General features: G+C 42.1%; 1 protein-coding gene across 1 annotated transcript in view; it reads left to right on the top strand.

The window, feature by feature from the left end:
• The first annotated feature begins 1,872 nt into the window (after nt 1-1,872).
• LOC110520372 (TSC22 domain family protein 1) overlaps nt 1,873-25,825 on the top strand; it is a 73,263-nt gene continuing 49,310 nt past the window's right edge. Inside the window, exon 1 of the mRNA XM_021597639.2 lies at nt 1,873-5,274. Within this exon, the coding sequence (XP_021453314.2) occupies nt 2,585-5,274 (2,690 nt within the window). The 5' untranslated portion in view covers nt 1,873-2,584. The remainder of the gene's footprint in view (nt 5,275-25,825) is intronic.

Genomic DNA, 25,825 nt, shown 5'->3' with positions numbered 1-25,825 from the left:
TAGATAGCTAGTAACCAAACTTTTTCAATAGACTTTTAAAACTTTCCAAAACTACAAACTTTCCAAAACAACTAACCGAGCTCTCCCTCATTGAAAGTTCAAGAGGAAGTGACGAGCGCCGCTGGACATAAAAACTGAAGACGAGGAGGGAAAGATTTTTTTTGTCATTCCCATCAAAGAAATGAGTGTTTACAAAATGACAGTCTGTGTATAAATTGAGTATTATTGTTAGGGCAGAACAATAGTGCTCAGTGTGTTTTGTTGTGGAGTGCCAGAGTGATTTAAAGCTGCTGACTGTACCAGACGCTTACATTGCGCTCGCCTCTCGCTGGCTCTCTCTCCCTCCGTCATTTGTATGGATGAGCACAATCTGTCTGCCTGCACGGTCTGGTCACAGCCTGCTGCTGCCTGCCTGCCAGTCACCCACAATGGGCACATGCTCTCATTCGCTCTCTCTCAATTCAATCGTCTATTGCTCCCTCTCTGTACTGTCTATCTCCCCCATAGCCCCTCTCTCTGATTCTTTCTATTTCATTCACTTAATCTTCCTCTGTCCTCTCCACAAACACATCTCTCTCTCTCTCCCTAACTCCTCTCATACAGCGTCCCACCTGAGTGTAACAGTCCTGAGGGCCTCCTGGTGTTTTAATTAACTATCTGGTGGCTGTGACTGAGCCAATGACTCAGGGATGAGAGGAGGTGAGAGGAAAGTAGAGGAAATAGTATGAGAGGAGAAGAGAGAATAGGAGAGAGGAGTATGTCATGACAACGATAGTCAGAGAAGTTGGCCAAACAAAGCACATTCAGATGGTACCAGACTATCTGCTGTTATTCACTAAGACATTCACAACAACAGGTGGGTCTGGTCTCGATGGCAGCCAACAGTGATAAAACAGAAGGCACCAGAATACAGGGAGGTGGAGGTACACGCACACATCCAGAACAGACTTCGTGGCAACGGGAGGGGTTACTGACCTGGAGTACCCACCACAATAAACACACTCTCACAATACATGCATGTAGAATAATCGTCAGTGCAGTGAACACGTCTGGCCGGCTCCATTCTGTCTGCAGAATATTCTGTCTGCATGCCTTTTGTTTCACAGTAAAAACACACAACTGATCTTGTTGTTTGTGTTGTTAAAGTTTTGTTCAGACCAAAACATTTCCTTTTGTTGTTTTTGTTAGAAGTTAAAGGTAAAACAGAACTCTGATGCCCTACGAAAACGACATAACAATATGGCTGATGGAATATACATTTTTTTGAGTGATTTATCCTACCATATTGCTACTCTTGTCTACCGTTCATGAAAATAATGTGATTGGCATTATGACACCCATAACACATTTCCCTATCCATCTCTCATAAGCCTATTTAAAATCATGGCAAGCTGCAAGCATTTATGATTTTATCCAGTTGGGTTGCACAAGGGTAAAGGAATGGGAATATTCTGTAAGAGTCGTTTTGTCCCACCGTCTCGGTCGCTTGGTATTTTTCGAAACATGATCTAGGCCTACTGAAACTATTTTTTGTCCGTTGCCTGCCTCTCCCCTGTTGTTCTCTCAGTCTCTTCTCTCCAGACTGCTTTTTGTCTGACTCGTCTGGGCATCAATAGAGCATGCGTGGTCGCCATGTTAGCAAGTTTTCTCCTCCCCCGTCGTCACTAGTTACCACAGCCACACATTCATAAACCACGCCCATTTCTGACAATTATTTTCATATTTTAAACCTAACCTCAACCGTAACTACACTGCTAATATTATGCCTAACCCTAACCTTATGTCAAGACCAAAAAGCATTTTTGTTTTCAAGAATTCTTACGATATAGACAATTTTCACTCTGTCGCTGTGGTAACTAGTGGAAACCCTCCTCCCATCGGTCTCGTCACACTTCAACGGTTCGAGCCACAGTGCAAGAACAAGAAGGCGGACTGGCTGTGAATAGCTTTTGGAAGAGGGAGTGATACAGCAAACATTGGACTAGCTAACGTTAGCTATAACAAAGACTTTTCAGAATGGATTAACCCGTTTTGCGAGATAATTAAGTGGTTATATTCTCCTAAGGACAACCTTATATCGGTAAAGGATTGCTTGTTTTCATTTTTTGCTTCTGAGAAATTCAATAATGCAACTCACCACAGTGTGTGGATAGTGATGGAGCTAACGTTGCACTTCTGTATCAGCTCTCGCTTTGGATGCTTACTGCTTACTCAGTTTGTGTTATAACAATTTATCAATTATAACAATTTACCTATTGAGATAATATAGTACAACGACGAAATGCTGGCTTGTATGTGAGAACATACGCGTCTGTAACTGGCTAGCAAGCCCATACGCTTATGTTAGACTAGCTAACAAGCTAGTTAGCTTGTTAGCATTTCGGCTCGTCAACTGATTGTCAAACGCGAGCATTTTCCGTCACGAGGGAAGACGTTTAGAAATCCCAAAAAGCTAAATGTTTGAACCTTGTCTTTAAAACAGATTTATTTATTGTCGGTTGATATTAAGTTATTGTTAAATATCAGTTTTTGCCAAAACGGCTGCCCTAACGAAGTGTAACGTTATCCCCTGGAATCTTTCAAAATGCACCATCCTCATTCTGCAGGAGACTCTGGCAGCGTCAGAAAGATGGCGCACCCGGCGAATTTTCCTAGAAGGGGTAATGTTAGCAACATTAACACCGGCGCCGGGAGTGTTCCCACGTTGTCAACACCGACTAGTCCAGCTGTTAGCAAATGCCACGTTCCCACTGAAGACTACCAATCCCCCCTATTGATGCAGTCTCAACCTCCTGTTGGATCATCCTCCCCTGGGCCTCAGCACCCTCCCCACAGCCTTAACCTGCACTCCCAGCCACAGCCCCAGGCTCTCTCCTCTGGGTCTCAGATGATGATGAAGAAGAAGAGTGGCTTCCAGATCACCAGTGTGACTCCAGCACAGATCTCTGTGAGCACCAACAACAGCATAGCGGAGGACACAGAGAGCTATGATGATCTGGATGAGTCTCATACAGAGGATCTGTCCTCTTCAGAGATCCTGGATGTCTCCCTCTCCAGGGCCAATGACATGGCTGGGGGTGCAAGGAGCTCCTCAGAGGAGACGCTGAATAACTTTCATGAGGCGGACACCCCCGGGGCTATCTCCCCCAACCAGCCCCCCCACTCCTTGCCCCAGGGTCCCCAGCACGGAGGGATGGTGAACGGAAATGTGCACCACTACCATCACCAGAGGCAACATAATCACCCTCAGCAGGCCCTGGCTCAGCCTCCTTCCTCTGACCCCCACTTTACTCCCACCTCTGGAGGGGCTGGGGGTGCCCTAAATATGCCTTCTACAATGGAGGTACCTCTGGAGAATGTTTCAGTGGGTTCTGCCAGTGTTGCTACTCAGCCTGTAGCAGCTGTCTCTCTCCCTGGAATGCACAGCTCTGCTGCAGTAGCTACTGTTAGCATAGCTAATCCCCTGACCAGCAATGTTTGTAATGTGAATATGTACAGCTCTTCCAATGTATCTGTGATGGGAGGTGTTAGCACCAGCGCTAGCAGCAGTGGTGGTGGCTTCCCCCCTAGTGTGATGAGTTGCAGTGGGAGGGTTGGAGGTTTGATGGGGAGTAACTTTGGCAACCCCAATGTCAATCTGATCCAACACCAAAGCTCTGGAACTGTGAACTCGAGCATCACTATGATTTCTGCTGCTGCCAGTGGCTCTGTGGTGTTGGGGCCCTCCAGTGGCACACAGGGTGGAGGAGCTGCCATACCTCAGCCAGGGATGAGCTCCTCAGGCATGGCTCTAGCCTCAGTCCCCTCCTCCCATCCCCCCCCAACCCCAGCTCCTGCCACCACTAGCTCCCGTTTCAGAGTGGTCAAGCTTGACTCCAGCTCAGAGCCATTTAAAAAGGGCAGATGGACATGTGCTGAGTACTATGACAAGGAGACCCCAGCTTCGGCCCCTGCCCCCTTGTCCTCTGAGGCTACTGCCCCTAGTGGCCGGGTTGTGGACAGCATGCGGCCGTGTGGGCCTGAGTGTGTGAAAGTGGGGTCGGAGAGGGAGAACACCAGTGGGAGTTCAGTGAGCAGCACAGTCAGCACACTGAGTCACTACACAGAGAGTGTGGGAAGTGGAGATGCTGGAGGCCCCCCATTACTCCAGCCCCACCCCCACTACCAGGACTACTCCAACCCCCCTCCGTCCTTCCAGACCTCCCGCCCAGGTTTCCCCATGGTGGTGTCCCAGTCTCACCTGCTGCCCACCGTGGCTCCCTCAGTCCCTGCCAGCGTTCACCAGCCTGCCCCCATCAACATGGTGGGCCTCCAGACCACCATAGGCCACCAAACCACTCCTATGCCCCAGCAGCCGCTCACCTACGCCCAGGCAGCCTCCATCCCGGCTCCTGGCTCAGCTCAGAGCCTAGTGGGGGTGCTCCAGAAGCAGATGGGCTATGCTCTTACACAGCAGCCTTCTGCGACTCCCCAGGTAGCCCCGGTGCACAGGCTGAGCCAGGGAGGGGGCATGCCTCCAGACTACCCCCAGCCCAAGGCAGGCTTACCCCAACCTGCTGTTCCACAGGCCCTGCCTGGTTCCGGGCAGATGATGGGAGTCTCGCAGCAGCAGGTGGTTGGCTCCATGCCCCAGCTCCAACCCCAGGGTCTCGTCCAACAGCAGCCCCAGCAGACCTCAATCCAGGCCTCTGTTGCAGGAGGGGGGTTAATGCCTCAGATGGGCCCAGGAGGAGTGACTGGGTTTGGGCAGCAGCCACAAGGACACTCTCTCCCCCTGGACCACCAACATCAGCAACAACAGCAGTCATTCCCAAGCAAAGCCCAAGGACTTGCCACCCAGCTGTCTAACACTGCCCTCCCTAACCAGGGCTGTCTAGTCTCCAATGTGCTTCCTCCTAACCCACAGAGTGACTCCCAGCCCCAAAACGGCAGTGGCCTGGCCCAGTCTCACCCCCAGGCGCAGCCACCCGGGGTCAGCATGCCCCAGGACTTCAGCAGTGCACAGGCCCACACCCAGGCTGTGGCTTCCCAAGCCAGTGCCCTGTACGCCAGCCTGCCCTCCTTCACCACCACCCAGCTGGAGGATGCCCAGCGCCTGCTCTTCCAGGACCAGTCTGCCCTGCTGGCCCAGACCATGGCCAAGCTGGCTGGGGAGGGTGGCACTGCGGCAGGCACAGGCCTGGGGACTGAAAGTAACGCAGCCGCCGCCACGGCCGTCAGTGCCTTAACCTCTTCTGCCGGACTCTTCAAAGCCGTGGATGGAGACGATGATGGGTGAGTCCCAAATCAGTGCCTTTATGTTTTTGACCGATTGATTGATATTGGGGTATAAAAGTGACAGTATTTCCTACACTAGTAGGCCAGCTGATAGACACATCACTAAAGAGATTGTCCCATGTTGTCTCTTACCTTCAGCATGCTGCTTTTAACATTCCTTCCATAATGTTGTATCTGATGTGCTGAATGACATTTAGACCATTAATTGTTTAGTCAGCATTTGCCTTAAAACACAGTGTCCTGGACATGACCTTGCATGCGGGGGGAGTTCTTCCTAGTGGAGTGATGCAGCCGGCTGAGTGCCTGGTGGTGGTTAGGAATTGTTTGGATTGGGTGAATCCAGGTCGCCACGGCAGCACTGTGTGTGGGTGAGTGGGATGCCAGACAGTGTGTGTATGTGAGATGGCAGACACAACCATGTGTGCGCTCTCACTGTCTGAGAGCGCTCTATGCTACTCCTTAGACACTAGACAGGGCAGTGCTCAGCTGGAAGTGACATTTTGTATACTTTAGACTGCAGTGACTCTGCATTTTAAAACACACAGACTAGGGATTTTGCTTGATGTTTAAACTACAAATCGGTTTTCTGTTTTAAAAAAATCCACTTCAAAGCAGAATAATGGTCCTATTAGGTATGTATGACCGCTATAGCCGGGCAGTCATATGCCGTAACTGAGGCGCTTTCAAGGGTTTATTTGTCCATAAGGGTACACTACTTATTTTTAAATGCAGACACAAAACCTTGTCTGGAGATAGTTTTGAAGTGCAACTGAATGGGCATTTTACCTGTCTGTTAAGGAATGCCGCTTCTGAAGCGGGACTAACGTCCATCGCTAGGGGGGACAGAATTTTCCATCAAATGATCTAGACCTGCTTGCGCTTGCTACTACCACCTGCGTGCAGAGCAGACCACTCTATCCTAAAAAAGTACTAGCTTATAAAAAATAAAAAATAAATCTTAACATAATCACTAGTTAACTTCTTATGGTATAGGGGACAGTTGCGTCCCAAAAGCCAGGGAAAATGCAATGTGGCAAAAAATGTTTTTTTATATAAAAATCACACTTTCGTTAAATCACACATGTAAGATACTCAATTAAAGCTACACTCGTTGTGAATCCATCCAACATGTCATATTTTCAAAAGGCTTTTCGGCGAAAGCATAAGAAGCTATTATCTGATGATGGCACAACAGTCAACAAAGAGGGTAGCATATTTCAACCCTGCAGGCGCTACACAAAGCGCAGAAATAAAATTTTAAACATGCATTACCTTTGACGAGCTTCTTTTGTTGGCACTCCAATATGTCCCATTAACATCACATGGTCCTTTTGTTCAATTAATTCCGTCCATATATATCCAAATGTCAATTTTAAAGCGCGTTTGATCCAAAAAAAAACTGCTTCCAAAATGGGTAAGTCACTACAAAATATCTCAAAAGTTACCGAAATATTTCAAACTACTTTTGTAATACAACTTTAGGTATTTTTAAACGTTAATAATTGATCAAATTGTAGACTGGTCTATCTGTGTTCAATACAGGAAGACAACAAACCATGCTACTTTTCACGTCTTGCGCAACTCTCAACAGTGTTACGCAGTTCCTAGATGGCCTACTTCTTCATTGCACAAATGAATAACCTCAACCAAATTCCAAAGACTGGTGACATCCAGTGGAAGCGATAGGAACTGAAAACCAGTTCCTAAGAAATATAGTTTGCCAAGGAGAACTCACTGAACAGAAAAAAAAATATTCTGAACGGTTAGTTCTCGGGGTTTTGCCTGCTACATAAGTTCTGTTATACTCACAGACATGATTCAAACCGTTTTAGAAACTTCAGTGTTTTCTATCCAAATCTACTAATAATATGCATATCTTATATTCTTGGCATGAGCAGCAGGAAGTTGAAATTGGGCACGCTATTTATCTAAAAGTGAAAATGCTACCCCCTATCCCAAAGAGGTTGACTATACATGGTTGATATTACTAGTTTATCTAGCTTGTTCTGCGTTGCATACAATCGATGCGTTGCCTGTTAATTTATCATTGAATCCTAGCCTACTTTGCCAAACGGGTGATTTAACAAGAGCATTCACGAAAAAAGCACTGTCGTTGCACCAATGTGTACCTAACCATAAACATCAACGCCTTTCTTAAAATCAATACAATAGTATATATTTTAAAACCTGCATATTTAGTTAATATTGCCTTCTAACATGAGTTTCTTTTAACTAGGGAAATTGTCACTTCTCTTGCTTTCTGTGCAACAGAGTCAGGGTATATGCAGCAATTTGGGCCGTCTGGCTCGTTGCGAACTGTGTGAAGACTATTTATTCCTAACAAAGACAGCCAACTTCGCCAAACGGGATGATTTAACAAAAGCGCATTTGCGAAAAAAGCACAATCGTTGCACGAATGTACCTAACCATAAACATCAATGCCTTTCTTAAATTCAATACCCAGAAGTATATTTTATTAAACCTGCCTATTTAGTTAAAATAAATCCAGGTTAGGGAAATTGTGTCACTTGCTTTCATTGCACGCAGAGTTAGGGTATATGCAACAGTTTCGGCCGCCTGGATCGTTGAGAACTAATTTGCCAGAATTGTACATAATTATTACATAACATTGAAGGTTGTGCAATGTAACAGGAATATTTAGACTTATGGATGCCACCCTTTAGATAAAATACGGAACGGTTCTGTATTTCATTGAAAGAATAAAAGTTTTGTTTTCGAAATGATATTTTCCGAATTTGCCCATATTAATGACCGAAGGCTCGTGTTTCTGTGTGTTATTATGTTTAAGTATATGATTTGATATTTGATAGAGCAGTCTGACTGAGTGGTGGTAGGCAGCAGCAGGCTCGTAAGCATTCATTCAAACAGCACTTTCATGCGTTTGCCAGCAGCTCTTCGCTGTGCTTCAATCATTGAGCTGTTTATGACTTCAAGCCTTTCAACTCCCGAGCTAGTTAGCGGCGTACGCGGTAATATCGTTTCAATCGGTGACGTCACTCGCTCTGAGACCTTGAAGTGGTTGTTCCCCTTGCTCTGCAAGGGCCGTGGCTTTTGTGGAGTGATGGGTAACAATTCTTTGTGGGTAACTTTTGTCGATGTGTTCCTTGTTCAAGCCCAGGTAAGGGTGAGGAGAGGGATGGAAGCTATACTGTTACACTGGCAATACTAGAGTGCCTATAAGAACATCCAATAGTCAAAGGTATATGAAATACAAATAGTATAGAGAGAAATAGTCCTATAATTCCTATAATAACTACAACCTAAAACGTCTTACCCGGGAATATTGAAGACTCATGTTAAGAGGAACCACCAGCTTTCAAATGTTCTCATGGTCTGAGCAAGGAACTTAAATGTTAGCTTTCTTACATGGTACATATTGCACTTTTACTTCTCCAACACTTTATTTTTGCATTATTTAAACCAAATTGAACGTGTTTGATTACTTATTTGAGGCTAAATTGATTTTATTGATGTATTATGTGAAACTAAAAGTGTTCATTCAGTATTGTTGTAATTGTCATTATTACAAATAAATAAATAAAATAAAATAAAATTGGCCGATTAATCGGTATCGACTTTATTTGGGTCCTCCAATCGGCATCGGCGTTGAAAAATCATAATCGGTTGACCTCTAGTGTACACACACACTGCCCAAGTCATGTCAGCTTTTGACAGACAGACATCACAGACCGATTGATCCACCCCTGTCTGCTGCGCAGAGCAGTGTTTCTACTTCTACCGTATTGTTTTCACCTTTTCTGATCTGTGCAGATTAGCAGGGGGAAAATAGAGAGGGTGGATTGCCCTACACACTCTCAGCACTTTCTTATTCTACTGGAAAGGGGACACTTATGTTATGCTGAAGAATAAACGGTTCAATTGTTGAGATGGATGTAACACTTTGGCAGTGCTATGAATGGGAGTGAAAGCCAATGGAATTTCAGTCTTTATGTTTAGAAATCAGTATTTGAGGTTAGTGGGGAAGGAATTTTAAATGCTTGCCTTTGCAGCAGAAAGTTAACAGCGTTTAGGTTTCTAACCTCTTTTGTCTAGAATTTATGTGATGGTGTTGGAATATGGTGCCACCATATGATCTTAAATCCTACGTGTAGAGCATGTTTTAGACAAAGTGTAGTGAACCAGGGATATGGATCAACAAGAACTCATTTTGTTTCTCATTTTGAATATTCTACAGCCAGCTAGACGTGTTCATATGGCGGTCTTTGCCCCTTGGAAACCCCTGGGCCACGGCTCACCTCCACAGCCATAGCGATATTGGAGCTGAGGGATGGCTACTGTTGTCACATGATGGTGTACTCTGAGGAATGTATAATCTAGGAGGGTAATGTGGATTACAGTCTTCTCGCAACCCAAAGCCCTTCACAAATGAGCAGATCATCTTGGTGAATTAGCCTCCTAGTCAGCAGTTTACTTTTTTGTATGAAGAACTTTACATTGACTTGTATTGAGTTGAGCCTTAGCCACCAAAGGATAATCTATTAATATGTGAGAAGTACAATTTAAATGTTCTGCAAATGGAATGGAGATAGTATGATAATTGATGTTTGTGACATGTAGATGTATAGACCTAGTTTTCTCAGTACCTGACAGAGCGTGCTGTAGCAGATGTCAGTAAGATGATGTTGAGTAGCTGTGTCAGTGACACACCTATACTGCCCAGGCAGCTCCACTGTCAGAGAGTTAATCAGCGCAGGAATTAATGAATGCTTACTCCGTGTTAAACCCTCATTACACACACGGCTAGGCTGCACACTCAATCAGGGTGTTACGCCTCGGTCATTGCGTTTTGGTACACCAGAAGTACATTTGTTTCCAGTGGAACGCTGCGTTTGCCTTGCAGCATTGCGTCACAGAGGGAGTTGCAGTGCGTTCTGTGTTGGTTTTATCGAACGTGTGCATCAAACTGTATGCGTTGACAGCTTGACAGAAATGTTAGCAAAAGGTGAATGCTGTTTCCATTTTGCCCAATGACGCTGTCAGTATGATCTAGGTGTTAGTGTTTGGAGTGTTTGGAGATGGATAACTAATGACCGCTTTCTGCCTTCTAAATTTGGGTCTCTATTGTACTAGGCTAATTGACATCATGCCTTCCATCGTTTTCCCTTTCGTCCTTGTAATGTTGACAGTGGTCAGATTTTTTCCAGCCCTGAAATGCAAAGTATATTGAGTCCTATTGCTGACATAATTTTCTGTTTAGTTTTGTCCCAAAACACACAGGCCCAAGGTTTCATCACGCTAGCATCTTTGGTTGCAACCCCTATAAGTACCCACTGCACTCGTCCCTTGCCAATATTTCTCCTTGTTTTATTTTTTTCACAGCCCTAACTCTGTTGGACACTGATAAAAACCTCTCACAGTGAATTGTAATGTTACAATAGAAATTGGTTCTATTTGTGACACTCAATGCGCTGCAAGTCCGGCCTCCCATCTCCTCATTGGTTTTTAAGGTCATATACCCACAGGCCAGCTCCTCATTGGTGTTTAGGAGAATATACCCGCGGCGTGGGTGATTGAAAGATGAACTGGCGGTTGTAGTAATGCACCGTAAAGTTGGTTGCCAGCTGCCATGTAAAGTCTAAATAAGTAAAAAAAGAAGCCTGAGGAAGGAAGAGATGATGAGAGAGGAATTCGGTTTGCCGTTTAATCTGTGGATTAATTGGGCTCCCGAGTGGTGCAGCTGTCTCAGTGCATGAGGTGTCACTGCAGTCCCTGGTTCGAATACAGGCTGCATCACATCTGGCTGTGATTGGGAGTCCCATAGGGCAGCGCACAATTGGTCCAGTGTCGTCCGGGTTTAGCCGGGGTAAGCCGTCATTGTAAATTAGAATTTGTTCTTAATTGACTTGCCTAGTTCATTTTAAAAATAATAATTTGTCAGAGTAGAGGACATTGTGCATTTCAGGTAAAATAACAACCCAATGTTTTATATCCGAGTACAAATAAGCTAGCTAGCTAGCTAAATTGCCATAAATGTTTAATGCTTTTCGACCTGTCCCCAAAATAATATAATTGGTTCAGAGTTTTTGACATTTCATCCTGCGTGTCCTGATTGTGTCTGGTGTGGGGGTACAAAATCAACATGCGCGCTTCCGGTTTGGTCAGCACGTTACTGTGTTCGGAGTTTGTTTTTACCATTTTATTGATTAGATTATGATATAGGCTATACAGTGGGGCAAAAAAAGTATTTAGTCAGTCACCAATTGTGCAATTTCTCCCACTTAAAAAGATGAGAGGCCTGTAATTTTCATCATAGGTACACTTCAACTATGACAGACAAAATGAGAAAAAAAATCCAGAAAATCCCATTGTAGGATTTTTAATGAATTTATTTGCAAATTATGGTGGGAAAAAAGTATTTGGTCACCTACAAACAAGCAAGATTTCTGGCTCTCACAGACCTGTAACTTCTTCTTTAAGAGGCTCCTCTGTCCTCCACTCGTTACCTGTATTAATGGCACCTGTTTCAACTTGTTATCAGTATAAAAGACACCTGTCCACAACCTCAAACAGTCACACTCCAAACTCCACTATGGCCAAGACCAAAGAGCTGTCAAAGGACACCAGAAACAAAATTGTAGACCTGCACCAGGCTGAGAAGACTGAATCTGCAATAGGTAAGCAGCTTGGTTTGAAGAATCAACTGTGGGAGCAATTATTAGGAAATGGAAGACATACAAGACCACTGATAATCTCCCTCGATCTGGGGCTCCACGCAAGATCTCACCCCGTGGGGGTCAAAATGATCACAAGAATGGTGAGCAAAAATCCCAGAACCACACAGGGGGACCTAGTGAATGACCTGCAGAGCGCTGGGACCAAAGTAACAAAGCCTACCATCAGTAACACACTACGCCGCCAGGGACTCAAATCCTGCAGTGCCAGACGTGTCCCCCTGCTTAAGCCAGTACATGTCCAGGCCCGTCTGAAGTTTGCTAGAGAGCATTTGGATGATCCAGAATAATGTCATATGGTCAGATGAAACCAAAATATAACTTTTTGGTAAAAACTCAACTCGTCGTGTTTGGAGGACAAAGAATGCTGAGTTGCATCCAAAGAACACCATACCTACTGTGAAACATGGGGGTGGAAACATCATGCTTTGGGGCTGTTTTTCTGCAAAGGGCCCGGAACGACTGATCCGTGTATAGGAAAGAATGAATGGGGCCATGTATCGTGAGATTTTGATTGAAAACCTCCTTCCACCAGCAAGGGCATTGAAGATGAAACGTGGCTGGGTCTTTCAGCATGATAATGATCCAAAACACACCGCCCGGGCAACAAAGGAGTGGCTTCGTAAGAAGCATTTCAAGGTCCTGGACTAGCCAGTCTCCAGATCTCAACCCCAAAGAAAATCTTTGGAGGGAGTTGAAAGTCCGTGTTGCCCAGCAACAGCCCCAAAACATCACTGCTCTAGAGGAGATCTGCATCGAGGAATGGGCCAAAATACCAGCAACAGTGTGTGTGAACCTTGTGAAGACTTACAGAAAACATTTGACCTCTGGCATTGCCAAAAAAAAGTATATAACAAAGTATTGAGAAACTTTTGTTATTGACCAAATACTTATTTTCCACCATAATTTGCAAATAAATTCATAAAAAATCCTGCAATGTGATTTTCTGGATTTTCCCCAAAAAATTTTGTCTGTCATAGTTGAAGTGTACCTATGATGAAAATTACAGGCCTCTCTCATCTTTTTAAATGGGAGATCTTGCACAATTGGTGGCTGACTAAATACTTTTTTGCCCCACTGTAGGTGATGCATACATGTCACGTAAAAGAGCAAGTGTTGAGGGAATAGGGAATATTGTTCCTAAACAAATGAGGGTTTTTGGTATCGGAACCTTTCAGTCAGAAATGTCAGTAATCATGTTGCAGCTACAGTAACTCGGACAGCGTGATAAACACTGATGTTCTGCGGTGTCCCCTGCAGCAGCAGGGAGAAGTGAGTGAGACAACGGGTGCTAGTCACAAAGTGACTCGCTGTCATTTTAACACAGTGCAGCAAGTCTGAGCCCTCTAGTCATTTATATGTCTTATTTCATCAAACATTCTCATTATTTTCGTCACTGCATATAGTTGATTTGATTCAAAAACAGGATGTGTCTATATACAGAACGAGTCAAAAGTTTGGACACCTTATAAAACTTGACCAATCTATTGGTCAATGGAATACTCTGTCGACCAAGATTTTCTTTAGTCGGCAACAGCCCTAATATATATGCCACTGCTCGATTTTAAAAATAAAAAATATATAAATATATTTATTTATTTATTATTGGTCGACCAACAGCTGACAAGTCAAATAATTAGGGTCAGTCCTAAAACAAACTTAGCATGACCGGTGAAAGTTTCTTATGGATTAAGACCTTAATTATGTTTATGGATTTGACTTTTATTATGCCATGTGATCACACGCAATGCTCCAGTTAGCAGAACGTGTGATTGCAGTTCATGTAAGAACGTGAGTAATAACAGAAATGAATCAGTCACACAGAGTAAGATTGCCCGCTGGCTAGTTTGGTAACATAAACACACTTCAGAAGCAGTAGGAAGGGCATGAACATTTATCATGATCGCGTTGTGCAGTGATGCTAACTAGTCCATGAACACACTATGAAGTGTTCATAACGGTCTCAAACTAATAAAATTACAATTCACTGTGAGGTTTTTATTATTATGTCCAACAAAATCAGAGTTATATTAAAAAGAACATTCAATTTGGCAAATATAAAGGCCAAATGTAGCCTGTACTTCAAAATACACACATTCAAGGTAAATATGAAAGTAGTTTAACCGTTTCATACGTGAGTTCCAAATATCTCTAACGGTCGTCCCAGCATGAGTTGTTTAATGCACGTGATGTCAGAATGGATTATCTGTTCCAAAATGTGATTGTTACGCATTTAACACGCGCTGGCTGCTAATTATGTATAGGCTATGTTTCAACTTGTCAATTTCAAATTATTTTCTAACAAGTTGTATTTTCTAACAGTTTCAATTGATGGTTGTTATGCCTCCTCATTCGTTCACATAGCAGTAGCCCATTTCAGTGTTGCGGACAATTTGTTTGATGCCTTACTGGACCGGACAAACTTCACACTTCGAGAAGAGCCCTTCCCCATTTTTTCCGCACATTTGCTCATTCTTGCATGAACTGGCACATTTTCTGGTTTGTGCTCACATTGCCTCCATTGTTGTTTTCCTTACTAATAATAACTTTGGACTTGTGTGTGTTCCTATCAAAGTAAGTGCCTTATTTTCTTTATATAGTGTTGTTTCTACTGTAGCGTGAAGTATGTGTGTATGTATGCACAGTTGAAGTCGGAAGTTTACATAGCCTTAAGTTGGAGTCATTAAAACTAAACCATGGGACCATGCAGCCGTTATACCGCTCAGGAAGGAGACGCATTCTGTCTCCTAGAGATGAACGTACTTGGGTGTGAAAAGGGCATATCAATCCCAGAACAACAGCAAAGGACCGTGTGAAGATGCTAGCTGAAGAACACCATCCCAACCATGAAGCACATGGGTGGCAGCATCATGTTGTGGGGGTGCTTTGCTGCAGGAGAGACTGGTGCATTTCACAAAATAGATGGCATCATGAGGAAAATTGTGTGGATATATTGAAGCAACATCTCAAGACATCAGTCAGGAAGTTAAAGCGTGGTCGCAAATGGGTCTTCCAAATGGACAATGACCCCCAAGCATACTTCCAAAGTTGTGGCAAAATGGCTGACTTCAGATAGCTCTGGACTGAACCAACGGCAAGACTGATTTTTTTAATTCAACATTTTTTAAAGGGAGCATGTTTTATCTATAATATAATTGAAAACATTTTAGAAGTGGTTCAGAGCCAACGTTGGGTCAGGTATAGATGCAATACATTCAAAGTGACCCAAATAAAGGTCACAAAAGGCCTGTTCACTGAAATGGTTAAAATTTATATTTTTGATAAATCGAGGTTTGAATCGAGGCATCCGTATATTCCTGGCACATGCAATGGGACAGTGGTCACTAATGTTCAAAGCAAATACCCCACTCCCAGCATATTTTTCTGGAGTATTTGTAAATATGTGGTTAATCAAAGTCGATTTCGTAGGGTCCTTTAAGTTTGGACGAGTGGGCTTTAATCAGCTGTGTCAAATTTAAATTAGTACAAAAATCATTTAGAAAATCAGCATCCTGCGTTTCCCATGTAATGTTTAAAATCTCCAAAAATCAACACCTGTGGGGTAATAAAAGTTGCAATTAAATCAGTGCATTCGTTTAGTACACACTTCTTGGCGGAAGGTGGACGTTAGATTCCTAGAACTGTTATTCTTGAGTTTGAACACATCTGAAGACTTAAAGCCAGCAATACAAATGGTTTAGGACTGGATGTAGCCTTTAACAGTGACACAGAAAGAAGATTCTTTGCCTTTCCCATCAGCCCTAAACACATTGTAACCATCCATAGCAACTTCAGTCTAGGGTTTTATCAGTTAGCCAATACAATATAAATATCAGGCTCTGCCTGAGATACCCAGATCTTGACATTATTAATTTTAGGTAATTCACTACGTTCTAATCAATTACGTTCTGTCTCACTTAATTGAGAGGATCAAGTCTGTCAGTGCAGCCCCTTGAATAATGAAACATGGTATGTATATATGTTGAAACTGTTCATTACTGTTCACAAAGACAATGTCCATATAGTTTTACAATGCAAGACGATACCAGTAGCTTCCAAATTTGATTGTAGTCTAACTTTCCTTGCTAGTTTACAGCTGAATCCACTACCTTGTAGTACTCCGTTTGCGATAATATGCAAAATGTGCTAATTTCAAAGCTGACTGTCACCAAAAACTTTATTAATTCACTTTGTCTTCCTCACTACCAAAAATCATTCACTGACTTCCTTTGCCCCCTGTCTGGTTTCAACTAGATTCCATAGCCCAAAATTCTAATTCCATAGCCAAAGCCAAAGTCTAGTGCTATTGAATAACCGATTCATTACATGGATCAACAGACCCCCCCCCCCCCCCCCCCACACACACACAAAAGGATGTTTGTTCTGAAGTGTCTGTCCTTTATCTGAGAGATGTAAGAAAGATCAGGACATCTTGTTTTGTTTTTGGCAACAACAAAAAAGGACAAAGGTTTAGACGTAATGATATTGAACTCAAAAGATGCCCAAAGATTGAACACAACAGTAGCTGAGTTTGTCTGGATCAAGTGCCATTATGTGATTGGCTAATATAAATAAACACACACACACACACAGAGGGGGGAAAAGTATTTGATCCCCTGCTAATTTTGTACGTTTGCCCACTGACAAAGAAATTATCCGTCTATAATTGTAATGGTAGGTTTATTTGAACAGTGAGAGACAGAATAACAACAACAAAAAATCCAGAAAAAGTCATGTCAAAAATGTAATAAAATGATTTGCATTTTAATGAGGGAAATAAGTATTTGACCCCTCTGCAAAACATGACTTAGTACTTGGTGGCAAAACCCTTGTTGGCAATCAGAGGTCAGACGTTTCTTGTAGTTGGCCACCAGGTTTGCACACATCTCAGGAGGGATTTTGTCCCACTCCTCTGCAGATCTTCTCCAAGTCATTAAAGTTTCGAGGCTGACATTTGGCAACTTGAACCTTCAGCTCCCTCCACAGATTTTCTATGGGATTATGGTCTGGAGACTGGCTAGGCCACTCCAGGACCTTAATGTGCTTCTTCTTGAGCCATTCTTTTGTTGCCTTAGCTGTGTGTTTTCGGTCATTGTCATGCTGGAATACCCTTCCACGACCCATTTTCTTTCTTGGGTTCTCACCCAAGATTTGACGGTACATGGCCCCGTCTATCGTCCCTTTGATGCGGTGAAGTTGTCCTGTCCCCTTAGCAGAAAAACACCCTCAAAGCATAATGTTTCCACCTCCATGTTTGACGGTGGGGATGGTGTTCTTGGGGTCATAGGCAGCATTCCTCCAAACACAGCGAGTTGAGTTGATGCCAAAGAGCTCCATTTTGGTCTCATCTGACCACAACACTTTCACCCAGCTGTCCTCTGACTCATTCAGATGTTCATTGGCAAACTTCAGACGGGCATGTATATGTGCTTTCTTGAGCAGGGGGGACCTTGTGGGTGCTGCAGGATTTCAGTCCTTCACGGCGTAGTGTGTTACCAATTGTTTTCTTGGTGACTATGGTCCCACCTGCCTTGAGATCATTGACAAGATCCTCCCGTGTAGTTTTCGGCTGTTTCCTCACCGTTCTCATGATCATTGCAACTCCACGAGGTGAGATCTTGCATGGAGCCCCAGGCCGAGGGAGATTGACAGTTCTTTTGTGTTTCTTCCATTTGCGAATAATCTCACCAACTGTTGTCACCTTCTCACCAAGCTGCTTGGCGATGGTCTTGCAGCCCATTCAAGCCTTGTGTAGGTCTACAATCTTGTCCCTGACATCCTTGGAGAGCTCTTTGGTCTTGGCAATGGTGGAGAGTTTGGAATCTGATTGATTGCTTCTGTGGACAGGTGTCTTTTATACAGGTAACAAACTGAGATTAGGAGCACTCCCTTTAAGAGTGTGTTCATAATCAAATACTTATTTCCCTCATTAAAATGCAAATCAATTTATAACATTTTTGACTTGTGTTTTTCTGGATGATTTTTTTGTTATTCTGTCTCTCACTGTTCAAATAAACCTACCATTAAAATTATAGACTGATCATTTCTTTGTCAGTGGGCAAATGTACAAAATCAGCAGGGGATCAAATACTTTTTTCCCTCACTATATATATATATATATATATATATATATATATATATATATATATATATATATATATATATATATATATTTATTTATTTATTTATTTATTTATTTATTTATTTATTTATTTATTTATTTATTTATTTATTTATTTATTTATTTATTTATTTATTTATTTATTTATTTATTTATTTATTTATTTATTTATTTATTTATTTATTTATTTATTTATTTATTTATTTATTTATTTATTTATTTATTTATTTATTTATTTATTTATTTATTTATTTATTTATTTATTTATTTATTTATTTATTTATTTATTTATTTATTTATTTATTTATTTATTTATTTATTTATTTATTTATTTATTTATTTATTTATTTATTTATTTATTTATTTATTTATTTATTTATTTATTTATTTATTTATTTATTTATTTATTTATTTATTTATTTATTTATTTATTTATTTATTTATTTATTTATTTATTTATTTATTTATTTATTTATTTATTTATTTATTTATTTATTTATTTATTTATTTATTTATTTATTTATATTTATTTATATTTATTTATTTATTTTATGGTATTGAGTATTGTGATACTAAACTTGGTATCCGTATCGACGTTAAAATTCTTGTATCGTTAAAACACTAGTGTGTCTGTTCCTGGAGCTCTAAGATAAATGACTGCTTTAGCAGGACTGAAACATGATCTGGAAGCCAAAACGGCATCAGCAGAGTCAGTCTCACTGTCACCTGCCTGTCTTGTCCTGTCCTTACACAACCCCAGCGGTCTGTGTGGACAGCAGTATTGAGTTTATTTTGCTGACGTATGTGGTTAGCTACCTCTTGTGTTTAGATCCCTGGCTTTATACTAATTATTCCCCTCTGGTTTATTGGATACTAAAATACTTGTCATGGTCTGCAAGCATTGATTATAGGCCTCCTTATTAGACTACCATAGCAGTATACACATTGCGATTAGTCATAAATAGCAACAGGATGGAGAGCGACACAATGATGGTATGTTTGTTGTATTAGTTGGGATCTATTAATTCTGGAATATGTATCTTCATGTAGAGTATGTGTTGCTCTCTGTTATTATACTACCAGTGTTGGAACCCAGGCAACATACTTGGACTGTATTAGTTCCATCTAGCAGTCAGTGTAGGCCTAAATTAACTAAGTACTGTTGCAGTACTCCACTGTCTGTGCTCCAGAGGGGTATACTACAAAGCAGGATCAACGAGTAAGCCAGCTAACCTTTAATAAATACCAGAAAAAACTATTGGTTTTCTGATTCATTTAAGAAAGCTTAAGTTGTGTTTTTGGTTGAGTCAATTAGATCACGCACTTTTCAAACTTGTCCTTCTAAAAAATAATATTTAGGCAAGTTGGCTAGCCCAACTCATTGGGTCGGCAGGTAGCCTAGTGGTTAGAGCGTTGGGCCAGTAGCCAAAAGGTTGCTGGATTGAATCCCCAAGCTGACAAGGTAAAAAATCTGTCGTTCTGCCCCTAAACAAGGCAGTTAACACTGTTCCCTGGTAGGCTGTCATTGTAAATAAGATTTTGTTCTTAATTGACTTGTCTAGATCAATAAAGGTAACTTTTTTAAAATTATGTAGTAGGGAGTAATATATCCCCCCCCCCCCCCCCCCCCCAAATCTACCAAGTTTCAATACTGGGAATAATTCATATTTCTGGGAAAACTGCAGTAATCAGAAGTGACAATGTAAAGCTTTTAAAATCAAGGTATGGTCACTTGGGGTTCTCCCAAAATAAGATAGTCCCTGCGTTACATTGCTGTCTTGTCTGCGGCACTATGTAAAGATTGCACAGTAAGTGAAACTGATATTTTGTCATGTTAGAGTAACTTTGATCGGCAATAACATTGTGAATTGCGTAACAGGCCGTTCATAAATTCAGAGCGTTATGTTCCCCAATTCAGCCTAGGCCTACTGCTGAAATGCTCTATCTCGACATGGTGTGCTCAGGACTTTGTCGAATCATATAAACTTTGCAACGGCAGTCAAACAAAAGTAAAATGACCAAAGTTGCTAAGCTTTCTAGATAACCTCCAACGAATGACATATCTCCTATTTGACAAAATCAAGTTGATTATACAGATAGCATATCAGCTCATGAATAACAGGGAGATGAAGAGAAATTGTTTAAATATCAAGATATCTTAACAGGGACCAACTATGTTTTTTTTTTTAAGAATCCATATCTACTCTCATACCATTTGTTGATCACACATTCTCTACTGAAGCTCAAGGGGTAGCAATACGAGGCAGCGCAGAGAAACGGGAAATGTTAGAGGTATTTTGGCATGCAATAGGTGAGACGTGCTTTGATAATGCAACCTATGGATAATAGAATAAAGTTAGGAATTTTCATGTGAGACAGGAATCCGAATTTTGGGTTTCAGTGGGATTAGGACGATAGGAAAATATGGATAAATAATACACTTGATTTAGACTACATTGTTGCATGATCAGTGATTGAGTGAACTAATACATGAGGTACCACTTCCACTTGTCCAGCCAGAGATCAATTAACCAAATATACAGACAGATTCAGTGAAACATTATCACGTTGTTTGATTCAGACAAGTCACAAGTTTTGGTTGGGAGTAGGACAGGCTACTACTGCGTGAGTGAAGAGCAAAATCCACTTTTATAACATGCTAGCAAAATGTTCTAATCAGCTAATATATGAGCAAACTAGAATAAAGATTATCATTAGCACTCAACTCAATTTAGCTAACATTTCAGCGGCCTAAGTGTTACCAAATATCCAAACGGAGATTCAGTGAAAACAAAGATCCGACATCGATTGATTTATGTCGACGAGTCCCCCACTCTTGTCTAGAAGCAGCGTGATTGGCGCTGTCCCAATCAAAACAGTGCTGAATTTATAATCTAGGTGACCACACACGACTATTGTTTTAAATAAGTATAACGGCTGTATATGACTAAGAGTTTCCGCATAAGCAAGAATTTGATACATGCCTTCTATGGCATCAGCCTACCATTCCAATATTTTCATAATTCAGTAGATCATAACTAAGGTGAATTTTCCTCTGTGCTTTTTCTAGGCTCAATGGTTTCCTTGTCTCCTCACTTTATTGCCGCCGGCCTCTGCCACGTTGTTTTCAATACCAGTTGAAATCAATATAGCCTACCGTTTTCTTGCAATCTTTTTTTAAATTTATCGGGTTCGGGCTCATTTCTGTGATGTCGACCAGCTTGCCAGGATCGGGTCAAACCGGGAGCACATTTTCAGTTCTGATGTGAACTCTAAACTGTGTTCGGATCTCGTGTGCAGTCTGGCCATGTCAATTATGCGTGTGCTTTGATTTTATGGTGAGTTTGTGTCAAGTAAATACGCTAGGCTAAAGGCTTCCATGAAACCTGTTTGTCTAATGTGCTATTTTATTATTTGGCAATCTGCTGCTGTACGTGTGTATCTCTCTCCTTCTCTGCTCCCATACTACACAGCCCAGAGAACACAGCAGAGCAGCAACTTGTGTGAGTGGCCAATTAGTGAGTGGCCTCTTTGATCCAGGTGCAGATGTGCCTTTTCTGACTTTATTTCTCTCTGTTTTGATGATATCTGTTGTTATTCAAGCCGCAATGGGGATGGATTGGTGCATGTGCGCATGTCTTGGCCTAGTAATTGCTAATTGGTTATAATGGACTGTTTGTAGTCTACCTTTCATCTCAGAGGCCTTAGAGCTTTAGATAGCATAACACCCTCCTTCACCAATAGGTAGGAGGAACCACCTTTATATAAAGCAGATGTGGGATGCCATTTTAGGCTAAAGCTTTTCAACAGGCACATATCTTCCTTTTAGGCCTTCTACCTCTTTGAAGGGGTATGACGTCATTGTATTGTAACTTCTAATTTGAGCAGCGTTTAATTTAAACTTCAGTCATTGTGAATTAAACTTAGGGGTAAGTCGCTCACACTTTCACTCTGTCCCTCACTCTTCCCCTCTCTGGCCCCGTCTCTCCCTGTATTAGTATTGAATGGTGTTGATAGAGGTTGTCTGTTAGCTCTCTGAACACTGTGATGCGCTGAATCATACCTGGAATTCCTGTGACCAATACGCTGTCTGGTCCTGGACCCAGGAATGTACTTGTGCACATAGGAACACACACTTGCAATAGATTACTTTGCACATCACACACCGTCCGCCTCAACCTACCCCACCCCCCTCTCTCTAACGCCCTGTCTCTGTGAGCGTGCTGCTGCCTTGCGTGAAGGCCCATGTGTCTCTGCTGCTCTAGTGAGCAGGCACAATTAAATTTCCCTTACTTGTGTCACCAGCTGAACAGCCCCAGTCTAACCCGGTCTGTCCGGCCAGTGTGAAATGAGGTCACTGGGGGAGACGATAGCTTGGCACAAAATAATTTATCCCCCTCCTTTCTCTCACTCTCTCACTTGCTCTCTTAATTTTTAATCTAAACCTAAAATCCAAGAATGAAGTTCTTCTGAACTCAAACTCCCATATTCTCCCTCCTAAATGAGCTTCCTCAAATCTCCACCTTCCTGCGCAGTAGTACGTAGTCTCACATTCTTGAAGGACTGAGACGCATGTTTGTTTTAACTTCCATTATATACTGTTGGAGCCTGGTGCTCTAAAACAATCTATTTAAATGTATCCATATCATTTGATAGGTCATATGTGGTGTTTAATCTTGTCTCTGGATTTAATAGCTGCTCCCTCTCACTTTGTGAACTAATCCCCTTTTCTATGGTGACAGAGCTGAATGAGAGCCCATGGGTTTTGTGACTGTGGCTAACACGTTAGCATTAGCATACAGCATGACCCTGCTCTCTTAGCCTTTAGTGTAGCCTTTTATATTACCAATAGAAATAGCCCCTCTGTAGCATGCTCATCCCCTGTGCTACCCTTCAGCACTGAGTAGCCCTTGTTTTAGCACTTAGCTTAGCACTGAGTCATTTCTTAAGTGTCAGTGCCAGAGCTTGCGTGGCTGCCTGGCTCCCTCTGATGTCCTCACCCCTCACCACACCTCTGACTGCCTTTTTTTCTCTGGCTGGTCAATAATTCGTCCCTTTCCATTCATTCTATTTCTATGCATTCAATCCTATCCGAGAGGCAAATTGTAGATAACTTTTGAAAACTGGGCCCCGGGGATTGAGGCTTCAGTCAGCCATGTAACCCCTAACTAAACCAGAAGCCTGTTCAGTCAGTCTGCTGGGTTAACCAACCTCTGTTGATGATGACAGGGCTGTTTTGTCAGTATATGTCTGACAGGTTGTATTTACTGCAGTGTTGCCCCGGGTACATCTTATTGTACCTACTTATCTGGACTCCTTGCCCAAATTTTTAAATTAATGACCGTTTGTTTATTCTTTCACTCAGGTTTTTTTCACCACTGCAACCAAGCGCGTGTGTCTGTGCGTGGTGTTTGGTGTGGCAGGTGCTTTGAGTTTATCTAAATTTAAGAGGCTGGTGACTGCTTCTGAATAACAGGCAGGACAGACAGTCCTTCTGATCTTTGCACTGCAGGGTGTGTGCTTGGGTGCGTGTGCCAGGTCATAAATTGGGAACTCATCGTTGCTGGTTCCGTAGCAAGTGTTGTCTGACTGTACCGAGGTTATGAGCTTTTCATATTTAAAATTAATAAAATCACAGATTTAAGCAGTTTGTTATGATGACAGGTTTTCATGGTATCCAGTCTGTTGTGCCATATCATACACATGCGTAAGCAGACATACACTCACACATTGAGCTCCGGTGTTGGTATCATGCAGTATTGATGAATAGCTTTTCCTGTGGACATGCATGCTAACACGCACACAGGCTTGCACTGTGCGCTGTAATAGGTAGTAACGTGTGAGGTGGGTGCGGGGGTGTTCAGGCATGGCTATTTGATGTTGTTGTCCTGTTGACAGATGAATATATCACGTGCATCATCACTCTGTTCTGTCACAACTGTTTACTGTTGCATCAGAAACACATTTTTGATGCACATTTTTGAAACATTTTTATTTAACCGTTGTAACTAGGCAAGTCAGTTAAGAACAAATTCTTAATTACAGTGACTGTCTTCACCGGCCAAACCCGGACGGTGCTGGACCAATTGTGCGCCGCCCAACAGGGTGAATGTAGGCTATGTCCTGCAATAACCTCAAAACAGTTTGTTTTATTTTAACCTCCTGTTTAGTCTCAAACATACACTGAGGTCATAGGCAGTGAGTCAGACCTTGTTAAAGTCCTAATATTACACAGATCCATTGTCAGAGATCATATTTTCCACCTGGTTTCTACATGGTGGAACGTGTGGAGCGTGTGTGTGTGTGTGTGTGTGTGTGTGTCGGTTTTATCATGTCTCATCAGCTGACTGAACACATCCACAGGCAAAGAGAGCACTGAAGGCACTGGGTTCTTTTCTAAAGCTGTATGGATTGGAGACACTCACAATCACCCACCTAGCTTCACCCGCGTGGTCCTGCGGTGATGGAGAGGTTTATGTAGTAGAGGAGCTGTCATCTCTGATGGTTGTGTTCAGAATGAGAGGGAGTCGTTTTAACATGACTTTGTGCTGTTTGTTTTTGGGCCAGCTAGTTCAGATTACGTAAACTAACCTTCACATGCTCATGCACACACATACTCAAATAGTTATTGAAATGATAGCTCTGTAAAACATTCATACAACACTTCTCATGGGCGATTTATTGAAACATATTTTTTAAGGCACACTAATGCGTTACCTTGACTCTCTTTCTAGGCCTCTGTTACCATAAAGTTTGGGTAAAATGTAGGAATGATTTACCAATTTTGTTTTGAGAGGAGCATTTTGCTGCATTGAAGAGGCCTGGGTGAGCAGAGCTGCCAGTTACAGGGTCAGTATTATTTGCAGACTGTACAGGACTCAGGAGGTAATGGCTCTGTGACGGGGCAAAACTGAGGAGAGAGAGGTAATCTATTGTATTAATTCAGCTATTACGGTCACTGAGTAGGTCTCTTGCTCCATCTAGTGCCTATTGGCTGTCAGGATTTATTTAGAAGTTTGTTTTTTATTCATATTTCACAAATACTTTTACCTACATTCCATGGTATACAATATCAGATCAATTAAAATATATATTTTTTCATATGTTTTCATATCGGTCATGTACAGTCAAGGACATGGACATATTTACATTGTTGGAGAGAAATGCTTCTCAACTCCTGACCCTGGGAACCCAAAGGGGTGCACATTCTCAACAACAATTACAGTTTTAAAAAGTGAATAAAATTGTGCAGCCATGCAATGGAGGGTGCAAATTGTGCAGCCATGCAATGGAGGGTGGACATTTTCCTCAAGAAAGTGCGTCCTGCACTGATCTGGACTAGAGGTCGACCGATTAATCGAAATGGCCAATTTAATTAGGGCCAATTTCAAGTTTTCATAACAATTGGCATTTTTGGACACCGATTATATTGCAATCCACAAGGAGACTGCGTGGCAGGCTGACCACCTGTTACGCGAGTGCAGGCAGCAAGGAGCCATCGTAAGTTTCTAGCTAGCATTAAACTTAGCTTATAACCTTTATTTAACTAGGCAAGTCAGTTAAGAACAAATTCTTATTATCAATGACTAGGAACAGTGGGTTAACTGCCTGTTCAGGGGCAGAACGAAAGATTTGTACCTTGTCAGCTCGGGGATTTGAACTTGCAACCCTCCGGTTACTAGTCCTACCACTAGGCTACCCTGACGCCCCATAA

Source organism: Oncorhynchus mykiss, chromosome 3 (genome assembly GCF_013265735.2).
Source record: "Oncorhynchus mykiss isolate Arlee chromosome 3, USDA_OmykA_1.1, whole genome shotgun sequence".
Classification (NCBI taxonomy): domain Eukaryota; kingdom Metazoa; phylum Chordata; class Actinopteri; order Salmoniformes; family Salmonidae; genus Oncorhynchus; species Oncorhynchus mykiss.
The sequence above is the reverse complement of the archived record's forward strand: the minus strand, read 5'-3'. Positions and strand labels throughout refer to the sequence as shown.